Below are 18,168 nucleotides of genomic sequence, written 5' to 3'. Positions count from 1 at the left end.
AATGATGCAACAAGTTTGTCACACCTGGATTTGGGGATCCTCTGCCATTCTTCCTTGCAGATCCTTTCCAGTTCTGTCAGGTTGGATGGTGAACGTTGGTGGTCAGCCATTTTCAGGTCTCTCCAGAGATGCTCAATTGGGTTTAGGTCAGGGCTCTGGCTGGGCCAGTCAAGAACGGTCACAGAGTTGTTCCGAAGCCACTCCTTTGTTATTTTAGCTGTGTGCTTAGGGTCATTGTCCTGTTGGAAGGTGAACCTTCGGCCCAGTCTGAGGTCCTGAGCACTCTGGAAGAGGTTTTCTTCCAGAATATCTCTGTACTTGGCCGCATTCATCTTTCCTTCAATTGCAACCAGTCGTCCAGTCCCTGCAGCTGAAAAACACCCCCACAACATGATGCTCCCACCACCATGTTTCACTGCAGGGATTGTATTGGACAGGGGATGAGCAGTGCCTGGTTTTCTCCACACATACCGCTTAGAATTAACACCAAAAAGTTCAATCTTGGTCTCATCAGACCAGAGAATCTTATTTCTCATAGCCTGGGAGTCCTCCATGTGTTTTTTGGCAAACTCTATGCGGGCTTTCATGTGTCTTGCACTGAGGAGAGGCTTCCGTCGGGCCACTCTGTCATAAAGCCCCGACTGGTGGAGGGCTGCAGTGATAGTTGACTTTGTGGAACTTTCTCCCATCTCCCTACTGCATCTCTGGAGCTCAGCCACAGTGATCTTTGGGTTCTTCTTCACCTCTCTCACCAAGGCTCTTCTCCCACGATTGCTCAGTTTGGCTGGACGGCCAGGTCTAGGAAGAGTTCTGGTCGTTCCAAACTTTTTCCATTTGAGGATTATGGAGGCCACTGTGCTCTTGGGAACCTTGAGTGCTGCAGAAATTCTTTTGTAACCATGGCCAGATCTGTGCCTTGCCACAATTCTGTCTCTGAGCTCCTTGGGCAGTTCCTTCGACCTCATGATTCTCATTTGCTCTGACATGCACTGTGAGCTGTAAGGTCTTATATAGACAGGTGTGTGCCTTTCCTAATCAAGTCCAATCAGTTTAATTAAACACAGCTGGACTCCAGTGAAGGAGCAGAACCATCTCAAGGAGGATCAGAAGACATGGACAGCATGTGAGTTAAATATGAGTGTCACTGCAAATGGTCTGAATACTTATGACCATGTGATATTTCAGTTTTTCTTTTTTAATAAATTTGCAAAAATTTCTACATTTCTGTTTTTTTCTGTCAAGATGGGGTGCTGAGTGTACATTAATGAGAAATAAAATGAACTTTTTTGATTTTGGCAAATAGCTGCAATGACACAAAGAGTGAAAAATTTAAAGGGGTCTGAATACTTTCCGTACCCACTGTATGTATGGCTGTAGATATGTATAATGTTCTCTCATTAACTAAGTTAATAAGTTCTCATTAACTCTCTCTTTCTCTGTCTCACTCCACAGTTTCTCTCCCTTTGTTTTCTACATGTATCGCTATCTTTCTTTTTCTTCTTCTGCTTCTCTTTTTCTTGTACATGTGTAACTTGTCTCTGGCGCTGTTTACGCTGTAGAGTCGTAATATTTACCGCCTGGGATGCACAGACTTGATTGGCTGAGTGGTATCATGTGGGATGGCTCAACTCGCATGCAATTGGTCTGTGCGTTTCCACTGCCGTAAAGTCTAAAAAAGCTGCGCCGGTGGAAATAGAAGCGCCCCGTTAGGTTTTAAATCACAATCTTCTGTTTTGGCTGTAGGTCCGGGTCCATATGGGGCGGCTTCTGAGTCCGCACCCGGACCGCGGTCCGCCTGTTAGTGACCTATGATCCAAATCATCCCACTGTCTCTAAGACCCCATTCCGACTAGACTACTTAAAGACACCCTGCCACAGGGACGGCGGGTGGCATAGGCTTGGTTCGGGTCTGTAATGTAACTCATAACGCATGTATGAGCGTGCATTTGTCTCCCAGTGCCTTCTGCCGCATATTTAAAAATGCGAAATGATTTCTATCTACCTTAATCGCCTCGGCTATCATATACTGTATAGACAATGAAGCGAACCCACCTCCCACATTCGCCTTCCCAAACCTCAACCTCACCTGCCGCCTATGCCCTGCCATTAATTAACTCATCTTTATTAGACTTAGTAAATTTATCTCTCGTAACAGGCTACATACCACAGGCCTTTAAAACTGCAGTAATCAAACCCTTACTCAAAAAGCCTAGTCTTGATCCAGGAGTCTTGGCTAATTATAGACCAATATCCAACCTACCATTTATTTCTAAAATCCTAGAAAAAGCTGTTGCTAATCAGCTATCAGACCACTTACACAGGAATGAACTATTTGAAGATTTTCAATCAGGATTTAGAGCACATCATAGTACAGAAACAGCACTGTTGAAAGTCACCAACGATCTTCTTAGCCTCAGATAATGGACTTGTTTCTATACTTGTCCTCCTAGACCTTAGTGCTGCATTCGACACTATTGACCCACAACATCTTATTACAGAGACTGGAGCATGTGACTGGTATCAGAGGAACAGCATTAAAATGGCTCCAATCCTATTTGTTGGACAGATTCCAGTTCGTTCATGTCCATGATGAACCTTCCACACGCACAAAAGTTATTTATGGAGTTCCACAAGGCTCCGTGCTAGGCCCAATTCTGTTCACCCTGTACATGCTTCCTTTAGGCTATGTCATTAGGAAGCACTCTATTAATTACCACTGCTATGCAGATGGCACTCAGTTGTATCTATCTATGAAATCTGTTAACACAAACCAGTTAAACCGTGTCTAACTGATATAAAGGCCTGGATGACCAGTAACTTTCTACTTTTAAATTCAGAGAAAACAGAAGTTATTGTATTTGGGCCTAAAAACCTCAGAAATAACTTTTCTAAAATTATAGCTACTTTAGATGGCATAGCCCTGGCCTCCAGCACTACTGTGAAAAATTTTGGAGTTATTTTGTCCCTGGTCTTGGAGCTGTATATTGCTGATGTGTAGTTACTGGCCCCACCAACCTGCAGTGTCTATTTGTTGTTTATTGTTGCTGTTCCTTTCTCTCTCATTTTTCCACTCACCCCAACTGGACGAGGCAGATGGCTGCCCAAACTGAACCCGGTTCAGTGGAGAGTTTTTCCTCTCCACTGTCGCCAAGTGCTTGCTCATAAGGGATTTGTTGAGTTTTTTGTTTTTGTAAAGTGCCTTGAGATGACTGTTGTGTTGTGATACAAATAAAATTGAATTGAATTAAATTGAATTTATAGGGAAGGTTTGACTAAACTGAGCAGCAGAGTTCAATCCTGTTTGAAGGCTGCACTTGAAAGTAGGAATTGTTTTTAATTTTCACTGTGAGACTGTGCATATAATAAAACTTTAAGTAAATAAAATCTAAGCTATAGTCATAAAATTTATGTGTTTATTTATGTTATATGTTTTTTGTGCTGGAGGATCAGATGAAAAAAGATAACCTACTGCCAAGATATTGATGATGTTGGAAAGATTTTGAGTTCTTGGAGCAATGAGTCAATAGCGAAACATTGTTAAAACACAAACAATGCCTTTTACAACAAGTAGACAAGGTACAGCCCATTTCATCAGAACAAACTGTTTGCTTGTTGTGTGCAAGTGTGCTCCCTGCACACTCGTCTCACAGTGCCTGCACAACTTGTCGTGCACTGAGGATGGCTTGGTTTGATGAACTTTAACTTGTAGCTTGTTGGTCTGTCCTACTACAATTGGAATATGAATATTTTTCTAACTTTACTGCAGGACTGCAGACCTGAGCTGCACAGTTGTTTGGAATTGCTGAAACGACAGGTAACACATAAGAGTAAAATCAGCCGCAAATTCTTTAACTAAAAGTTATATAATATAACGAGGTCCTTAAACTTGACTCTGGTTTGAAAGTGATGGGAGCAAGACAAAAGGGATTTCTGTGATTGACTGTTAATGCAAATCTATAATCTATAACTCAGGGGAGAAGGCAGGTCAGACTGTGATCCACAGAGCTGAACCATGAACTCACTAGTAAATGGTGGAAAATTGTACAGGCAGTGGCAGTGGCATACAGCCTTAATCTGGCATCCATTTTTTCAAATGATTTTTTAGTGCACTGCCTCTTGCAGTCATTGCATGATCAACATGTAGTATATATATATAATATAGTTTCAAATGTATGGCACTGTATATATCTAATATGATATCACACTCCCTAAGAGTGCATCATATTGTCTGTACTCCCTAACATAAGCTTGGTCTGAGTAACAGACCAAGCTTATGTTTTTGCTTTTTTTTTTGCTTATGTTTTTATGCTTTTGTTTTCATCTGTTGTTAGTAGTGCCTGAAACATCATCAGGACATGTCCAGGGTATTGGATCATGAGCTGCATTCATGTGTTATTTTGTGAACTAATTGTTGTGAGTGGATTTAAGTGTCAGATCATCAATGTCATCATCAAGTGCCTTGAGATGATTTGTATTGTGATTTGGCGCTATACAAATAAAATTGAATTGAATTCAACAAATTTTAGATATGTGGAAAGATGAGTGGACACACAGGAACCTGGGGAGTCTCAGGAGCACAGATACTGAGTTGATAATCTTAGGGAAAGAGCCAATAATACGGGGAGCTAGCTTCTTACAGATGTCCTCCAGAGGCAGATCAGAGGAAGATAACCAGACCCACTGGCCTATCTTGTACTGTCGACCGAGTGTCCATCTGCAGTTAGCCCATCTGGCATAGGACTTGGAGGTTCGGAGCAGCATTCTTCGGGCATTCCTCCATCTCACCCAACATCTAGAAGCATTAACTGCTGAAGGGAGTCTAACCGCCTTCTGTTGGATATAAAATACAGCAGGCTGGTAACTATAAACCACAACCAAGGGTGACATATCTGGGGTAGTAGATGGCAAGGAGTTGTGGGGTGACACAGGGGTTTCTGGCCCAAGTGGAGGGGTTGTCAGAGCACAGGCAACAGAGAATTGTCTCAAGATCCTGGTTGAGTCTTTCAGTCTGGCCATTGGACTGTGCGTGGTATCCAGGGGACAGGCTGGTAGATATGCCTAGAAGCTGACAAAACTCTTTCCAGAACTGAGACACAAATTGCAGGCCATACTCTGACATGCTCCTCATGAAGTTCATGTAGCCAAAATACATGTTCAATGAACATTTTGGCCATCTCTTTTGCTGATGGTAGTTTCAAACAGGCAACAAAGTGAGCCATTTTTGAGAAACAATCAATTATTGAAAGAATGCAGGTATGCCCCTGTGATGAGGCCAGTGATCAAATCCATATTAATATGGCGACCAGGGATGAGTAGTGGGTGGAGAAGACCAGTGGGAGGTTTAGAGTAAGTTTTATTATGAGCACAAACAAGACAAACAGAAACATAATCTTAAATATCTTTAGATATAGCCGGACACCAGAATCTTTGCTGGACCACTGACTGGGTGTGTCTGACTCCAGAGTGGCAAAAAATCAGAAGGACCAGGGGTTTCGCTGAGTGCTTTCTGGACCCATTCCTCTAGGTCATTTTCAGTGATACTGATTCTGGTGCCAGGCGGGAGGTTGCATTCCCCTGGAGGTTCCAGCACTGTATGGTCAAACTGACAAGAGGGGGCATCAGGCTTGGTGTACTTGGAACCAGGCCTGTAAGAAAGAACTGAAAGTGGTCAAAGAATAAAGCCCACCGATCCAGGCGTTTAGCGGTTCTGAGGTACTCCAGGTTTTTGTGATCAGTCCAAACCACAAATGGTTGAGCAGCCGCCTCCAGATAATGACGCCACTCTTCCAATACACATTGCACTGCTAACAGTCCCCAATGCTGTTTGTTGGTCTCGCTCCAATCATTTCGAAAGGACCGATATCTGTATCTGAGGCATCCACTTCCACCAGGAATTGATGGTCAGGAAGCGAGAGAATGGGAGCAGAGGTAAAACTTCTTTTAAGCTGAGTGAAAGCCTTCTCTGCCTCTGGGGTGCAGGAGAATTTGGATTTACAAGAGATCAGCTGATGGACAGGAGCAGCGATAGTACTGAAAGACCGAATAAACTTTCTGTAAAAGTTAGCAAATCCCAAAAACCTTTGTAACAGTTTGCAATTTGTGGGAACTGGCGACTCACGGACTGCCTCCATCTCACCAGGTTCCATACAGATCTGACCTGTACTGACAATGAAGTCAAGGAAAGACACAGATGGATTTCTCTGCCTTCACGAACAGACTGTTTGCCAGCAGACACTGTAAAACCAGACAAACATGTTAAATGTGCTCTTGTAGAGAATTTGAGAAAATAAGAATGCCGTCGAGGGAGACAAATGCAAATCTGTACAGCATGTCCCTTAATACTTCATTAATTAGTTTTTGAAAAACCGCATGTTAGAGAAATTAAAAATGTTTACCCTCAAGTGACCTAATCCAGTTTACTTCAGTATAACTGAAACACTTCTGAATAGGGGATATGGTGGATTGTGGAACTAGTTTGCTCTCAGTGAGTACAGTTACGCTAACCATGACTATTTGATAAGGGTCCAGATGTCTTTCTGTGGGAAATCACCTCCCTTTTGTGTTACTATGAAAACTGATGTGTTGGGCTGCAAGCAGCAGTGACCCTCATGCTGTACTAAGGTGCTGTGTGACTCTAACTCCTTGCAAGTAAAACTTCTATATAATCTTACTGAAGTTTGTCCTCTGAGTCTGCTTGTTAAAAGAATTTACCTAACACCTCAGGAGCATTAATGAGGCAGAAGGGCATTACCAGGTACTCATAATGCTCATAGAAAGACACAGAAATCCCTGCGACCCTTGAGTGTTCACAAGGAAAGGACGAGGGTTGCAGGTCAAAAAGCAGCGAACACTGGGCTAAAAACACTAGACACTGACCAGCTTTACCATCGTAAATGTGACACTATTGTGGGTGGAACCAGACGTGGATTGTCCAGACATGTGGGAGCACTGGAAATGATGACACTATGCAATTTCTGATTTATCTTCTTGCAAGCTTAAAATGTATTTTGTATTGAGACAAAGTATTTAAAACTGAAGTCTGCCATGTGTCAGCTGGGTCCATCTGTGGCCAGACTGTATTGTCAGGCAACTGTTTGAACTTGGACCCAGTAATACCACACACACAAACAGAGTCAGCTTCTGTGAATTAGGCACAGCCCTCTTGGTTGTGCCCCACTGGTCCTGTGAGCTAGCTGAAGAAAAGGCTGGTTGTTTTTGGGAAGACCCCTGCCTAAACAGCCAGATATAATGGGGAGATGTGGACGTGGTTGGGACAGGCGTTGGGGCCAGCTCCAGGTGGGAATTGAAAATTTTCCCCTCAGTGCGCAACAACAGAATTGGAACTGCACTTAATTCACAGAATCTTGGGTTATAATACATAACAAACATTCATGAGGTCTAATTAGCTAGCAACAGCTGATGAAATCTGCCAGTGGCAGTTGTAATTTCAATTGGCAAATTGACGTATCTGAAATCAGGGACCTGTTATGAGCCATGCTAGAATGGAAGATTAGACAAGCAAAGCAACAGTAAGTGGGTGGGGCTTAGTCAATAGCTAATTACTGCACTTACTATTTGGAGAACCTGATGTAAGGTAGAACATACAGTATATTTATGTTAGTTTCTGTAGGTATGTGTGTGTTTGTGTATACATATACATGCTGGGTACCTATAACTTGGACGTGCGTGCTGGCAGTGATGCTCGTGGCAACGTTGGTGGCGACACACTCCCATTCCCCGTGGTCCTCCTTAGTGAGTGACTTGAACTGTAAGCTACCTCGGGGCAGAACATTGTGCTTGCTTTTACTGGGCTTCCCTACCTTCAGTGCAGCCAGCCACGGTCAAATAAAAAGAGAGACAAAAGGATGTGCACAGTATGTTGACACATACACTAAAAGATTCACAACTTTGAAGACATACATACGAACAGTTTACCAGCCACCAAACCATAACAATCTTCAAACTTATATGTACTAGGGGTGGGATCATGTACATGAGTACACTTGCACACACTGGCCATACCGTAATATTTTAGGCATTAATGTAAGGCAACATATTGGTGTAACTTCATAATTTTTTTTTAACTCAGCCCAAATGCCTACCATGCCTACTATCTTATTATAACAAGATACTTCTCTCATTTTATGAGATATGTTCAGGTAAAACAATTTTTCTCATTATTACAACATACTGTATTTTCACCTTATAACAATATTTTCTTGTAAAAATGTGAGCCCTGCACAGCTGGGAGTGAGTGCAGCACTTACTTTGAATAGTACACTTACTGAGTTCAGCAGCCTCTGTCCCAGAACCTCCTATACCATCTTTACACATAATGACCAGCGTTGTGATGAGGAGGTGTGCTCTGTTCTGTCTGTGACCATCACTGATCTGACACTTAAATCTACTTAATTCACAAAATAACACATGATTGCAGCTCATGATCCAATACCCTGGACATGTCCTGATGTTTCAGCCGCTACTGACAACAGGTGAAGACAAACTGTGGCTGCCGTTACTCAGACCAAGCTGTGCAGGGCTCATGTCAGGGAGTAGAAAAGATATGATCCACTCTGGAGGTGTGTGATATCATACGGGATAGCTCCTCAGGCCATACATTTGTATTTCTATAGGCTTTTATATACTATCTGTTGATTATGCAACAACAACCAGAGGCAGTGCACTAAAACTTGAGCAACATCATTTCAAAAATGTACTGACAATGCTTACAGGATTAAGGCTGCAGGCACAGCTGCTCATACAGCTATATAACTTTACACCTTTAACTGGAGTATTCATAATTCTGCTGTGTGAAACAGAGGGCAATCTGCCTTTGGTCTGTCTTTTGCAAGTTGAATATAGCTTATATATTTGCATTAACAGTCAACTGTGAAAATCCTGGTTTCTTGCTCTTTTCATTTTCAAACCAGCATCAAATTTAAGGACATCATAATGTCTATGAAGATTCTTAGTTGTCCAAGTGAAGTTAACTAGAAACTAAGTCATAGCAACTGGACTTCTTGAGTCAGAATTCATCCAATTGGCTTCTTAAATCTGAGGGAATTTGATTAGAGATCTCAAAATTTATCCATCAGGTTGGTTTCATTCCACACCTAGCCCAAACATGGTCTTTAAGTGGACTATGTATATGAAACAATGAGAGTCGGTAGGTTCTCACTTAACTTCTAAGTTAGTTTCACGTCCCACCTAGCCTGAATAGGCTTGTATAGAAACAATGGAAGTAAATAAAGATGAGGGTAATTAGGACCTAACGGTCAACCCTTGTGATCCCTCTGATCCAAAAACTGGGTGTAAAGTGTGGTCTCCTTAAAGGATGTAAAACGTGTTCCTTAACCTCTCAGATGAAAGGGGCACCTGATAGATTGGAGACAGGTTATGTCTGTTGAGGGAGGCTTTTTCCACTTGAACATATATTGCTTCGCGGACACCTCTCTCAAAATATCTTTTCTCTCTATCCAAAATATGTACATTCTTGTCAATGACTATGTACTTCAGTGTTGTAGCACTGTATGAAAGTTAGAAAAATACTCATACTCCATCTGTAGTAAGGTAGACAACAACCTTCAAGTTAACCTCATAAATAGAGCTGTCCTTGGTGTTGGACAAACTGGTCTCTGTGCAGCCAGCTGTGAGACCAGTGTGCAGAGACCATCTCCAGGGTGGAGCACATCTTGTTCTGATGAAATTGAGCTGTAGCTTTTCTGTCATACTATGGTTGTGAAAGGCATCATATATGTTTTAACAATGTTTTGACTTATCGATTTAAGGACTTGAGGAATCTTTTCAACTTCACCAGTCTTGCCACCCCCCCCCCCCATATGGGCATGCTGTATTTCACATCCTGGGTAGTAGGTTACCGTATGGAAAAAAAGTGTACACGTGTACATGCAAGTACTCGTTTATGCAAATTTGTAAAGGTTCCCACCCCTAATCAATAATAATGAATAGCTAACTTAATTATGATGTAGTAAGAATGCCATAAGTGGGAAACAAAAACAATAGCTCATCATATAGTAGCCTGTGCACAAAATTAAACATACCTTGTAGTCAAGCAAACCACAAAGAACATCTAACATGTTCTCTTGATTAACAATTTTAAAATCATTAAAATACAATTAAGATCAGGAAAATTATGTGCAGAATTTGGACACAAAATTCAAAAATTACAATTTCTCAATAGAAAACATTGAACAGAATATAAAACAATTTGAGGTGGTGATTAATAAACTGCCTTGCATAGAGAATAGTGCAGTGGAGCTTGATTGTATTTGTTTGGTCTCTTACCTTCCTCCATGTGATGTTGGGAAAGGGGTCTCCCTCTGCCTCACAGGGGATGACCAGCTCTCTCCCAGCCTCCTGCCTGTATTCCCCTCCAGGAACCACTGAGAATTTGGGAGGGTCCTGCCCACAGAGAAACAAACAAAAAGGATGAGTAAAAACTGCTGAGGTATGCTGAGCTTCATCGTGGATGCATCAAAGTTGTTTGACTAAATTAGTTTATTTAAGAGCACAGTACCTTTAGCACCAGGGGAGCAGGAGTGGACCATCCCATGGAACCCAAGGCATTGTAAGGCATGCAGGTATAGGTGCCAAGAGAGTCCTCTGTCACCTCTGCCACACGGATGCTCCCATCGTCCATTTGGCTCCAACCAGGGTACTGTGGATGATAAAGTCAGAGACAGTGTGTGAAGAAGCTTAATGTATTGTTATTGATTAATAATAACTGATATCTGGAAATGTATAATAAGGAGTCCTGAAGTTTTTGCTCAATATGAAAGAGGAGAATGAAGGGATGAAGTAAAAAATCTAATTGCATGAAGCTTTGATTGAAGAAATTATGCATTTGTTTCCAATCTGAGATGGAATAAAGTGAGCAAAGCTGCATCACTGCATCAGCTGACCTTATCTATCCGGAGAGGGAGGCCATCTTTCTTCCACTTAACCAGAGTTACAGCAGGATTGGCATCTACAGAGCAGCGGATGAAGCCAGGTAGACCAATGGCCACATAGATGACAGATGGCATATTTACCACACGGGCAGGATCTGGTGAGAAGAAAGAGAAAAAACCAAGCGACAAGACATGTCTTTGTAGCTTGAGAAGACTGGGGCCTAGTGATTATAATAGCTGTCCAGAGGAGAATATGTAATCACAGTTAATGGGAAATGGGCTCATCATAAAATGATGAATGAATTTATGTGGAGCACAGCTAGTTTCAGCAGCATTTGTGTGTGTTTTTAGAGTGCTTCCATGCACTCTCTTTTGCTCCTCAACTAAAATTAAACAAGCAGCAAAGCGTGCAGGATTAAAGCAAACCAAAGATTTAAAACAGGATTAAATCTCACTACCTGTTCTCATGAATGCTACACTGTCTTCTGTCATACTGAAATTGGCCACCTTCAATCCAATTCCTTGGACATATTCTCTGAAGCACTAACTTCTAAAAATAAATAAAATAAACATTTCTTTGTATGTAATCTCAATAAATACAGTAAACACTTTAGTATGCTTCACAGGGTGGTGTACACCCTAGACAGATCACCCACATACACAGAGAAAGAAGAACGTTCACATTCACAACTGTGGGCAATTTAGAGTCTGCATATCATCTTTAGCAAAGATAGAAGAATGTCTCTCATCTTCTCATCTATGATTTAAGAAAAGAGAATTTTCCAAAATGTTCCCAACATAAACCCAGCAGGGGCCTTTCTGTGTGGAGTTTGCATGTTCTCCCTGTGCTTGCATGGGTTTTCTCCAGGTTGTCAGTTTTCTCCCACAGTCCAAAAACTTGTATGTCAGGTTGATTGGTGACTCTAAATTGCCCATAGAGTGAGTGTGCGTGTGTGAGGTTGTTTGTCTCTATGTGGCCCTGTGATGGACTGGTGACCTTGTGACCCTAAATAGGAATAAGCGGGTATAGATAACGGATGGATGTTTCCAAGACAATTTCATTCATGTTTTTCCATGAGAGAACTTGTCATAAATATTTCTGTATAACTGTATATTGAAACTAATGTCCCATTTGGTCATAGATATAAAACCATACTTCAGCTTCATCAGTCTAATAACATCAGCTCCTATACAGTATGGTTTTTTAGCATATCTGCTCCACATTACTTACTATCCTTTCACTTCTTCCCCCTCTGTTGTTTAAGCCTTAAATGATTTGATATGGTCGAGATATACCCTTTTGATCAAAGACAGGCACACAGGAGAAAAGGGGTCCAGAACTGGAACAGAACTGAGAGGAAAAAAGAGGAAACGCTAAAAAATATCATCTAAAATCCTGAATTCTGAAAGGGGGGTTGTCTAAATGAGGTCAAGTAGGCATTGGGTGATAAGAATAAGAAATAATGTGAGTAAGAAGGGGGAGGGGTGAGTGCTATCAGCAGAGAGCTGCAGGAAGGACGAAGAAGGCTGGGCATGAGTGTGGGAAAGAGGACAGGTGAGAGAGACAGCGAGAGAGAGAGTTCTGACTGGATGACGTAAGGTGGAGAGGGGCTGGTGTCAAAGAGAGGAGGATAAGACTGTCAATCCAACTGTGAGACTGTCAATGCAATAAAGCAGGCAAAAGGCATTCATTTGGCACTACAAGAATAGAATGAGAGCAACATGATGAGATAAAGAGACAGAAACAGCGAGACACTGACTGACTGCCAGAACAACTTTGTATTACAACTGCTGTCCTCCAAAGTCCTAACCATGGGCCCAGCAGCTCTCTGTCACAGTGAGCCCCAGAGGAGTGCTGCCACCAGACAAGGGTAGCAGCCAAGTTTCTAAATATAGCCCTCAGACAATGCTATCGCTCACAACACGCTGATTCTCACTGCAAGATGCTTTAGGGAAGTTATTCACTGGCAAGTACTTTAGGAAGAAAGACAGAGGGAGCCCTCTGCAGTCTGACAGAGAAAAGTCCCTGATCTTCCAGCAATGATGTAATCCTACCCCCTGCCTACTCACTTTCCCTCCCGCTCACGACTGGTGTTGCCTGCCTCTGTTCCCCACTCACACACATACACACAGACAGCACGCAATCTAATGCATGCCATCGAAGGAGGCAGGAAAGAGGGGGAATGCAAAATGTCTGTTGCCTTGACTACTGCCACTGGCTGGCTGCTCCAAATAAGTTACAAATTCACTAGGCTTCATGTTTCTGCAGCTGGACTGAGCGAGTGTTTTATGGGTGAGGAGAACAAGAAGATGGCAACCCATAATGAAGGCAGTTGCAGAGATGTCTTTGTGTGAATATGAATATTTACACCCATGATCGAGTATCAATGAGCGATGATAGAGTGATGATAAAAATAGGGAGGAAAGAGAGAGTAAGAGAGAGATGTAGTCACAAAGTGAACATATGAAAACTGAAGAGTGTGTTTGAGAAAGCAGATGGGTGTTTGGGTGAGATTAGATATTGTCTGAGAGGTGGAACAGAGTTAGCCTCAAGGATGCACACTGCCATCCCAGAAGAGGCGGTCTGTGGACATGCAGCTCTACAGCAGACATGTTGCATGAAGGATACAAACTTCCATTTGTGGTTAAGCATTTGTGTAGAGCTAAGATCTGTTATCTGAGACATCATACTTTGGGTTAGTACTCCATTAAAGCATTAATTCACCAGATTTGTTCTCATTTAGTAAACCCATCGACTAAACCTATCAAAGTAAAAACCTATCAATTCAACAATATATCCTACTTTCTGGAATAGAAACCTTTTGATGTTGCAATAAGTTGTTATTAGACCTTTTGAAGTCTAACACATTTATATCTTTTCATCAAAAAAACTGAAGAGAGTCATCATCATACATACATCACCCTCCATCATACACCATATCATCGATGGATGCAATTATAGACTATCATACACAGAAAATCCTGGCAACCCTTTTTCTAAACATGAATATTTGGCAGAAAATAGATGAAAACATGATTTGTTTTGTAGCCTACAAAATTTTCACTAAATACCAGAAAAAAGTCATTAATATTCATGACTAAATAAGTACCATCCAAAGTTTAAGTTAATTCTGTAAACAGAATCTGTCATCACATTATAATGTAAATGATGAAATCAAAGTGAGAGATGTTATATTTTGTGCAACTCAAAGTGTGATTATCCCTTGGATTTAGGTAGGAATTATAACAGAGCTGAGGTGACCTTAGTCACTACAAACAAAAAGACATAAAGAGGAACATTTACAGGACAGCTCTTTAAGTTTAGTACATGTAACTCAAAAAATTGTTATGCTCACATTGCACTGTTAAGTAGGCAGAGGCAGTTGGTGGTCGGCCCAGGCTGTTGCTAGGGGTACATGTATATTTTCCAGCATCCTCTGGTTTGACTTGGGCAATGATGAGGGACCCGTCGATGAGAATACTGACTCTGCGCTTCAGGTCACTATAAAAATATAGGAAAGGGAAGGAAACTGTTAGTATATTGATAAGTGAACCGGATGTATTTGATTTGAGTCACTGGGAAGAATATAGACTTTTATACAACACCTAAGTTATACTTCAAAAGATGATTGAGACAGTGTATGAAATACTTCAGCAGCTTTCCTTCAGACTAAAGTTTTGATTTTGTGTAAGAAATCTTGTTTAACACTGAAAAATTACCAGAGAAATTATTTCAACACGTTATTCACTCTATTATCCAATCCAATCTATCTATTGCAGAATGTTTCAGAATGAACTCTTAACTCTTAAACTCATAGCTCTCCACCATTCCCTTCCACCACCTGCACTATGTCACTGGCACCTTTTTGTTCTTTGCACACCTAGTTCCCCTTACATTCTGTCTTCAGGTTATCTGTGCATTTTTCTTTAGTTTTGTGTAGCATTTGTTTCTGTAGCATTTATGTTTACTGTTTGATCCTTTGTAGCATTTGTATTTATGTCTGTTTGCACTGGAGTACCCCCCCGTACCTAAACAAATTCCTTGTGTGTGTGTGCACACACACTTGGCAATAAAGTCCATTCTGATTCTGATATTTATGGTTAGGTACATGTGTATTTATATTTTCAGATATTTGATACAATTCTCCAGTCCTACTTTTTGCTCATATCCTATTGAATGTGTAGCTCTGAGTTGCATATAAATAATAAGCTGCACAAAACTTGATTTATGATTCAGAGCAGAACGATTAGCTGCAGAGGAACTGTAAGTCTACAGGCTTCAAAGGTATGCAGGCTTCAGGCTACAGCTTCAAAAGAAATTGCAGGAACACACATTCCCATGCATCAGCCCTGAGATAGACTGGCCATCTCTACAGGGTATACCCTTCGCCTAATGTCAGCAGTGATTGGCTTCAGCCCTCTCTCGGCCCTGAATGTTCCAGATAGAAGATAGACAAGACATATAGATAGATATACCCATTCTCAGCAATTACTTTACTCTAGCATATAATCATTAGAATATACCAATTTGAGGCTGATTGTGAGATTTATTGCTACCAGTCTCAATGATGATTATGCAGAGATTTCAGACTCTTAAAAACCCAGTACACAGTCCATATTGTAGGCCCTGCGTGGGAACAGTAGATGAGGATCTTGGTTCAGGCTTGACTTAGTGCCTGCAGATTTTTCAGCATATTAATCCTAAAAAAATTTAATTTCCTCAAAAGGTACGCTAGAATATTGAGTTGTGTGTAGTTGGTTAGAGATCTTAAAATATATCCTCCAGGTTGGTTTCACTCTGCAAAGGTAAACATGCAATATTTATTTTGTAGTATTTTCTTTTTCAGATTTTGGAAACTCCTTTCCAAGCTATAAAACTCATTATACACATCCTCTGGCAGGCTGAGTAGTAGTCCTTGTGAAAAGTACAATAGCATTTACAGTATGTGTAAAATGGGTTGATTGTGCCTTTTAAATTACAACGTAACTAATAAAGGGGACACTGAATTTTACTCTGTGCTGCAAGTCTCATGTTTTGCAGAAACTGTCAATAGTTTATAGGAGAGATGTACTGCTCAACATTACAAGATCGTCCATCAATCCTTTTTCAACTGCATGCCTATGTTTTTATTTTGGAAAGGGAGCTGCAGTGACTTTTGAGCCAGGTCTGAGATGGTGACAGCCACTTGCAGTAGTCAAGGCAACAGATATTTTACATTCCTATGCTATGCTCCCTCCACTGCTTATTTCAGAGCAGAGCATGTCAGCAGTTAGGTAGTTAGGTTACAGTGGTGTGAAAAAGTGTTGGCCCCCTTCCTGATTTCTTATTTTTTTGCATGTTTGTCACACTTTATGTTTCAAATCAAACAAATTTAAATTTTAGTCAATGATAACAAGTAAACACATCATGCAGTTTTTAAATGAAGGTTTTTATTATTAAGGGAAAAAATCCAAAACTACATGGCCCTGTGTGAAAAAGTGTTTGCCCCTAAACCTAATAACTGGTTGGGTCACCTTAGCAACAACTGCAATCAAGCGTTTGCGATAACTTGTAATGAGTCTGTTACAGCACTGTGGAGGAATTTTAGCCCACTCATCTTTGCTGAATTTTTGTTCTTCAGCCACATTGAAGGGTTTTCGAGCATGAACCGCCTTTTTAAGGTCATGCCACAGCATCTCAATCAGATTCAGGTTAGGACTTTGACAAGGCCACTCCAAAGTCTTCATTTTGTTTTTCTTCAGCCATTCAGAAGAGGACTTGCTGGTGTGTTTTGGATCATTGTCCTGCTGCAGAACCCAAGTTTGCTTCAGCTTGAGGTCACGAACAGATGGCCAGACATTCTCCTTCAGGATTTTTTGGTAGACAGCAGAATTCATGGTTCCATTTATCACAGCAAGTCTTTCAGGTCCTGAAGCAGAAAAACAGCCCCAGACCATCACACTACCACCACCATATTGTAGCTATGATGTTTTACGCCAGACGTAATGGGCCACACACATTCCAAAAAGTTCAACTTTTGTCTCATCAGTCGACAGTATTTTCCCCAAACTCTTGGGGATCATCAAGGTGTTTTCTGGAAAAACTGAGATGAGCCTTTATGTTATTTTTGCTCAGCTGCGTTTTTTGTCTTGGAACTCTGCCATGCAGACCACTTTTGCCCAGTCTCTTTCGTGCTCTGGGGATCAACCCCTGGGGCGAGCAAAGTCCGGATCCAGTGCTAGACTCTGGTTCTGGCTCGGCAGCGCTGGACTCCGGCTTGGGTTCTGGCTCGGCAGCGCTGGACTCCGGCTCGGCAGCGCTGGATTCTGGTTTGGGTTCTGGCTCTGCAGCACTAGGCTCTGGTTCAGGTTCTGGCTCCACAGCGCTGGAGTCTGGTTCGGGTTCTGGCTCCGCAGTGCTGGACGCTGGAGCTGGAACTGGTGACTGGGCCTCAGCCTCAGCCAGGCCTCAGCCTGGGCGCCTTCTCCGCAACGCCGAGGGACTGGAACTACACACACCTCCAGCATAGTGTGCAGGGAGGGGAAAAGGCCCAACAGTCCATTCACCTTTTCCATCGGTGCATTACTGAAGAACCACTTAAGCACCCGCTCCTGCTGAGCGCACGAAGCCAGCGCCTCCGGATAATCCCTGGAGATCGTTGTCCGCTGGGTCCTTGGCGGATCGGTGCATTCTGTTATCAACTGATGTGTGATGTTGATGAAGGAGGAGAGGTAGGACCTGAATGCAGGACAAAGCAGGTTTATATTTCCCTGGATCGTCCAAGGTTCAGGAACACAAAGAACACAGGTAAACTCTCCGCCACTCGCCGTGCAGGCAGGCAGGCGAAAACAGAAACGCCACTGGACACGGACACAAAACAAATCCCTCTCTTCATACAAACAAACAAACATTACTTTAATGCTCCGACAAGGAACAAAGAAACACGGGGCATAAATAACTAAGAACTAATTACAAACAGGTGGAACTAATCTTACTGATGAGCAAATGAGACACAAAGCTACATATGATCGACATAGGTGAAAAACAGGAAACTAACCAAAATAAGAGTCCAAAACCGGAACTAAGAAATCCATCCCCATAACAGTTTTCCTTTAATAATAAAAACCTTCATTTAAAAACTGCATGATGTGTTTACTTGTGTTATCTTTGACTTACATTTAAATTTGTTTAAAATAAGAAATTAGGAAGGGGGCCAACACTTTTTCACACCACTATATATGAATTTTAGGGTAGAATGAAGTAAAAAGAAATGACATA

General features: G+C 41.7%; 1 protein-coding gene across 2 annotated transcripts in view; it reads right to left on the bottom strand.

Moving 5' to 3' along the window:
- The window catches only part of igsf9bb (immunoglobulin superfamily, member 9Bb), a 199,357-nt gene that overhangs the window by 34,560 nt on the left and 146,629 nt on the right, over window positions 1-18,168 (bottom strand). For both annotated transcript variants that reach the window (XM_026328828.1, XM_026328829.1), the window contains exons 7-11: window positions 14,267-14,412; window positions 10,923-11,065; window positions 10,538-10,678; window positions 10,306-10,422; window positions 7,670-7,820 (exon numbers count right to left, since the gene is read on the bottom strand). In XM_026328828.1, the coding sequence (XP_026184613.1) occupies window positions 7,670-7,820; window positions 10,306-10,422; window positions 10,538-10,678; window positions 10,923-11,065; window positions 14,267-14,412 (698 nt within the window). The remainder of the gene's footprint in view (window positions 1-7,669; window positions 7,821-10,305; window positions 10,423-10,537; window positions 10,679-10,922; window positions 11,066-14,266; window positions 14,413-18,168) is intronic.

The sequence above is a fragment of the Mastacembelus armatus genome, chromosome 14 (genome assembly GCF_900324485.2).
Source record: "Mastacembelus armatus chromosome 14, fMasArm1.2, whole genome shotgun sequence".
NCBI classification, from domain to species: Eukaryota; Metazoa; Chordata; class Actinopteri; order Synbranchiformes; family Mastacembelidae; genus Mastacembelus; species Mastacembelus armatus.
Note: the sequence above shows the minus strand (reverse complement) of the source record. Positions and strands in the feature narration are given on the sequence as shown.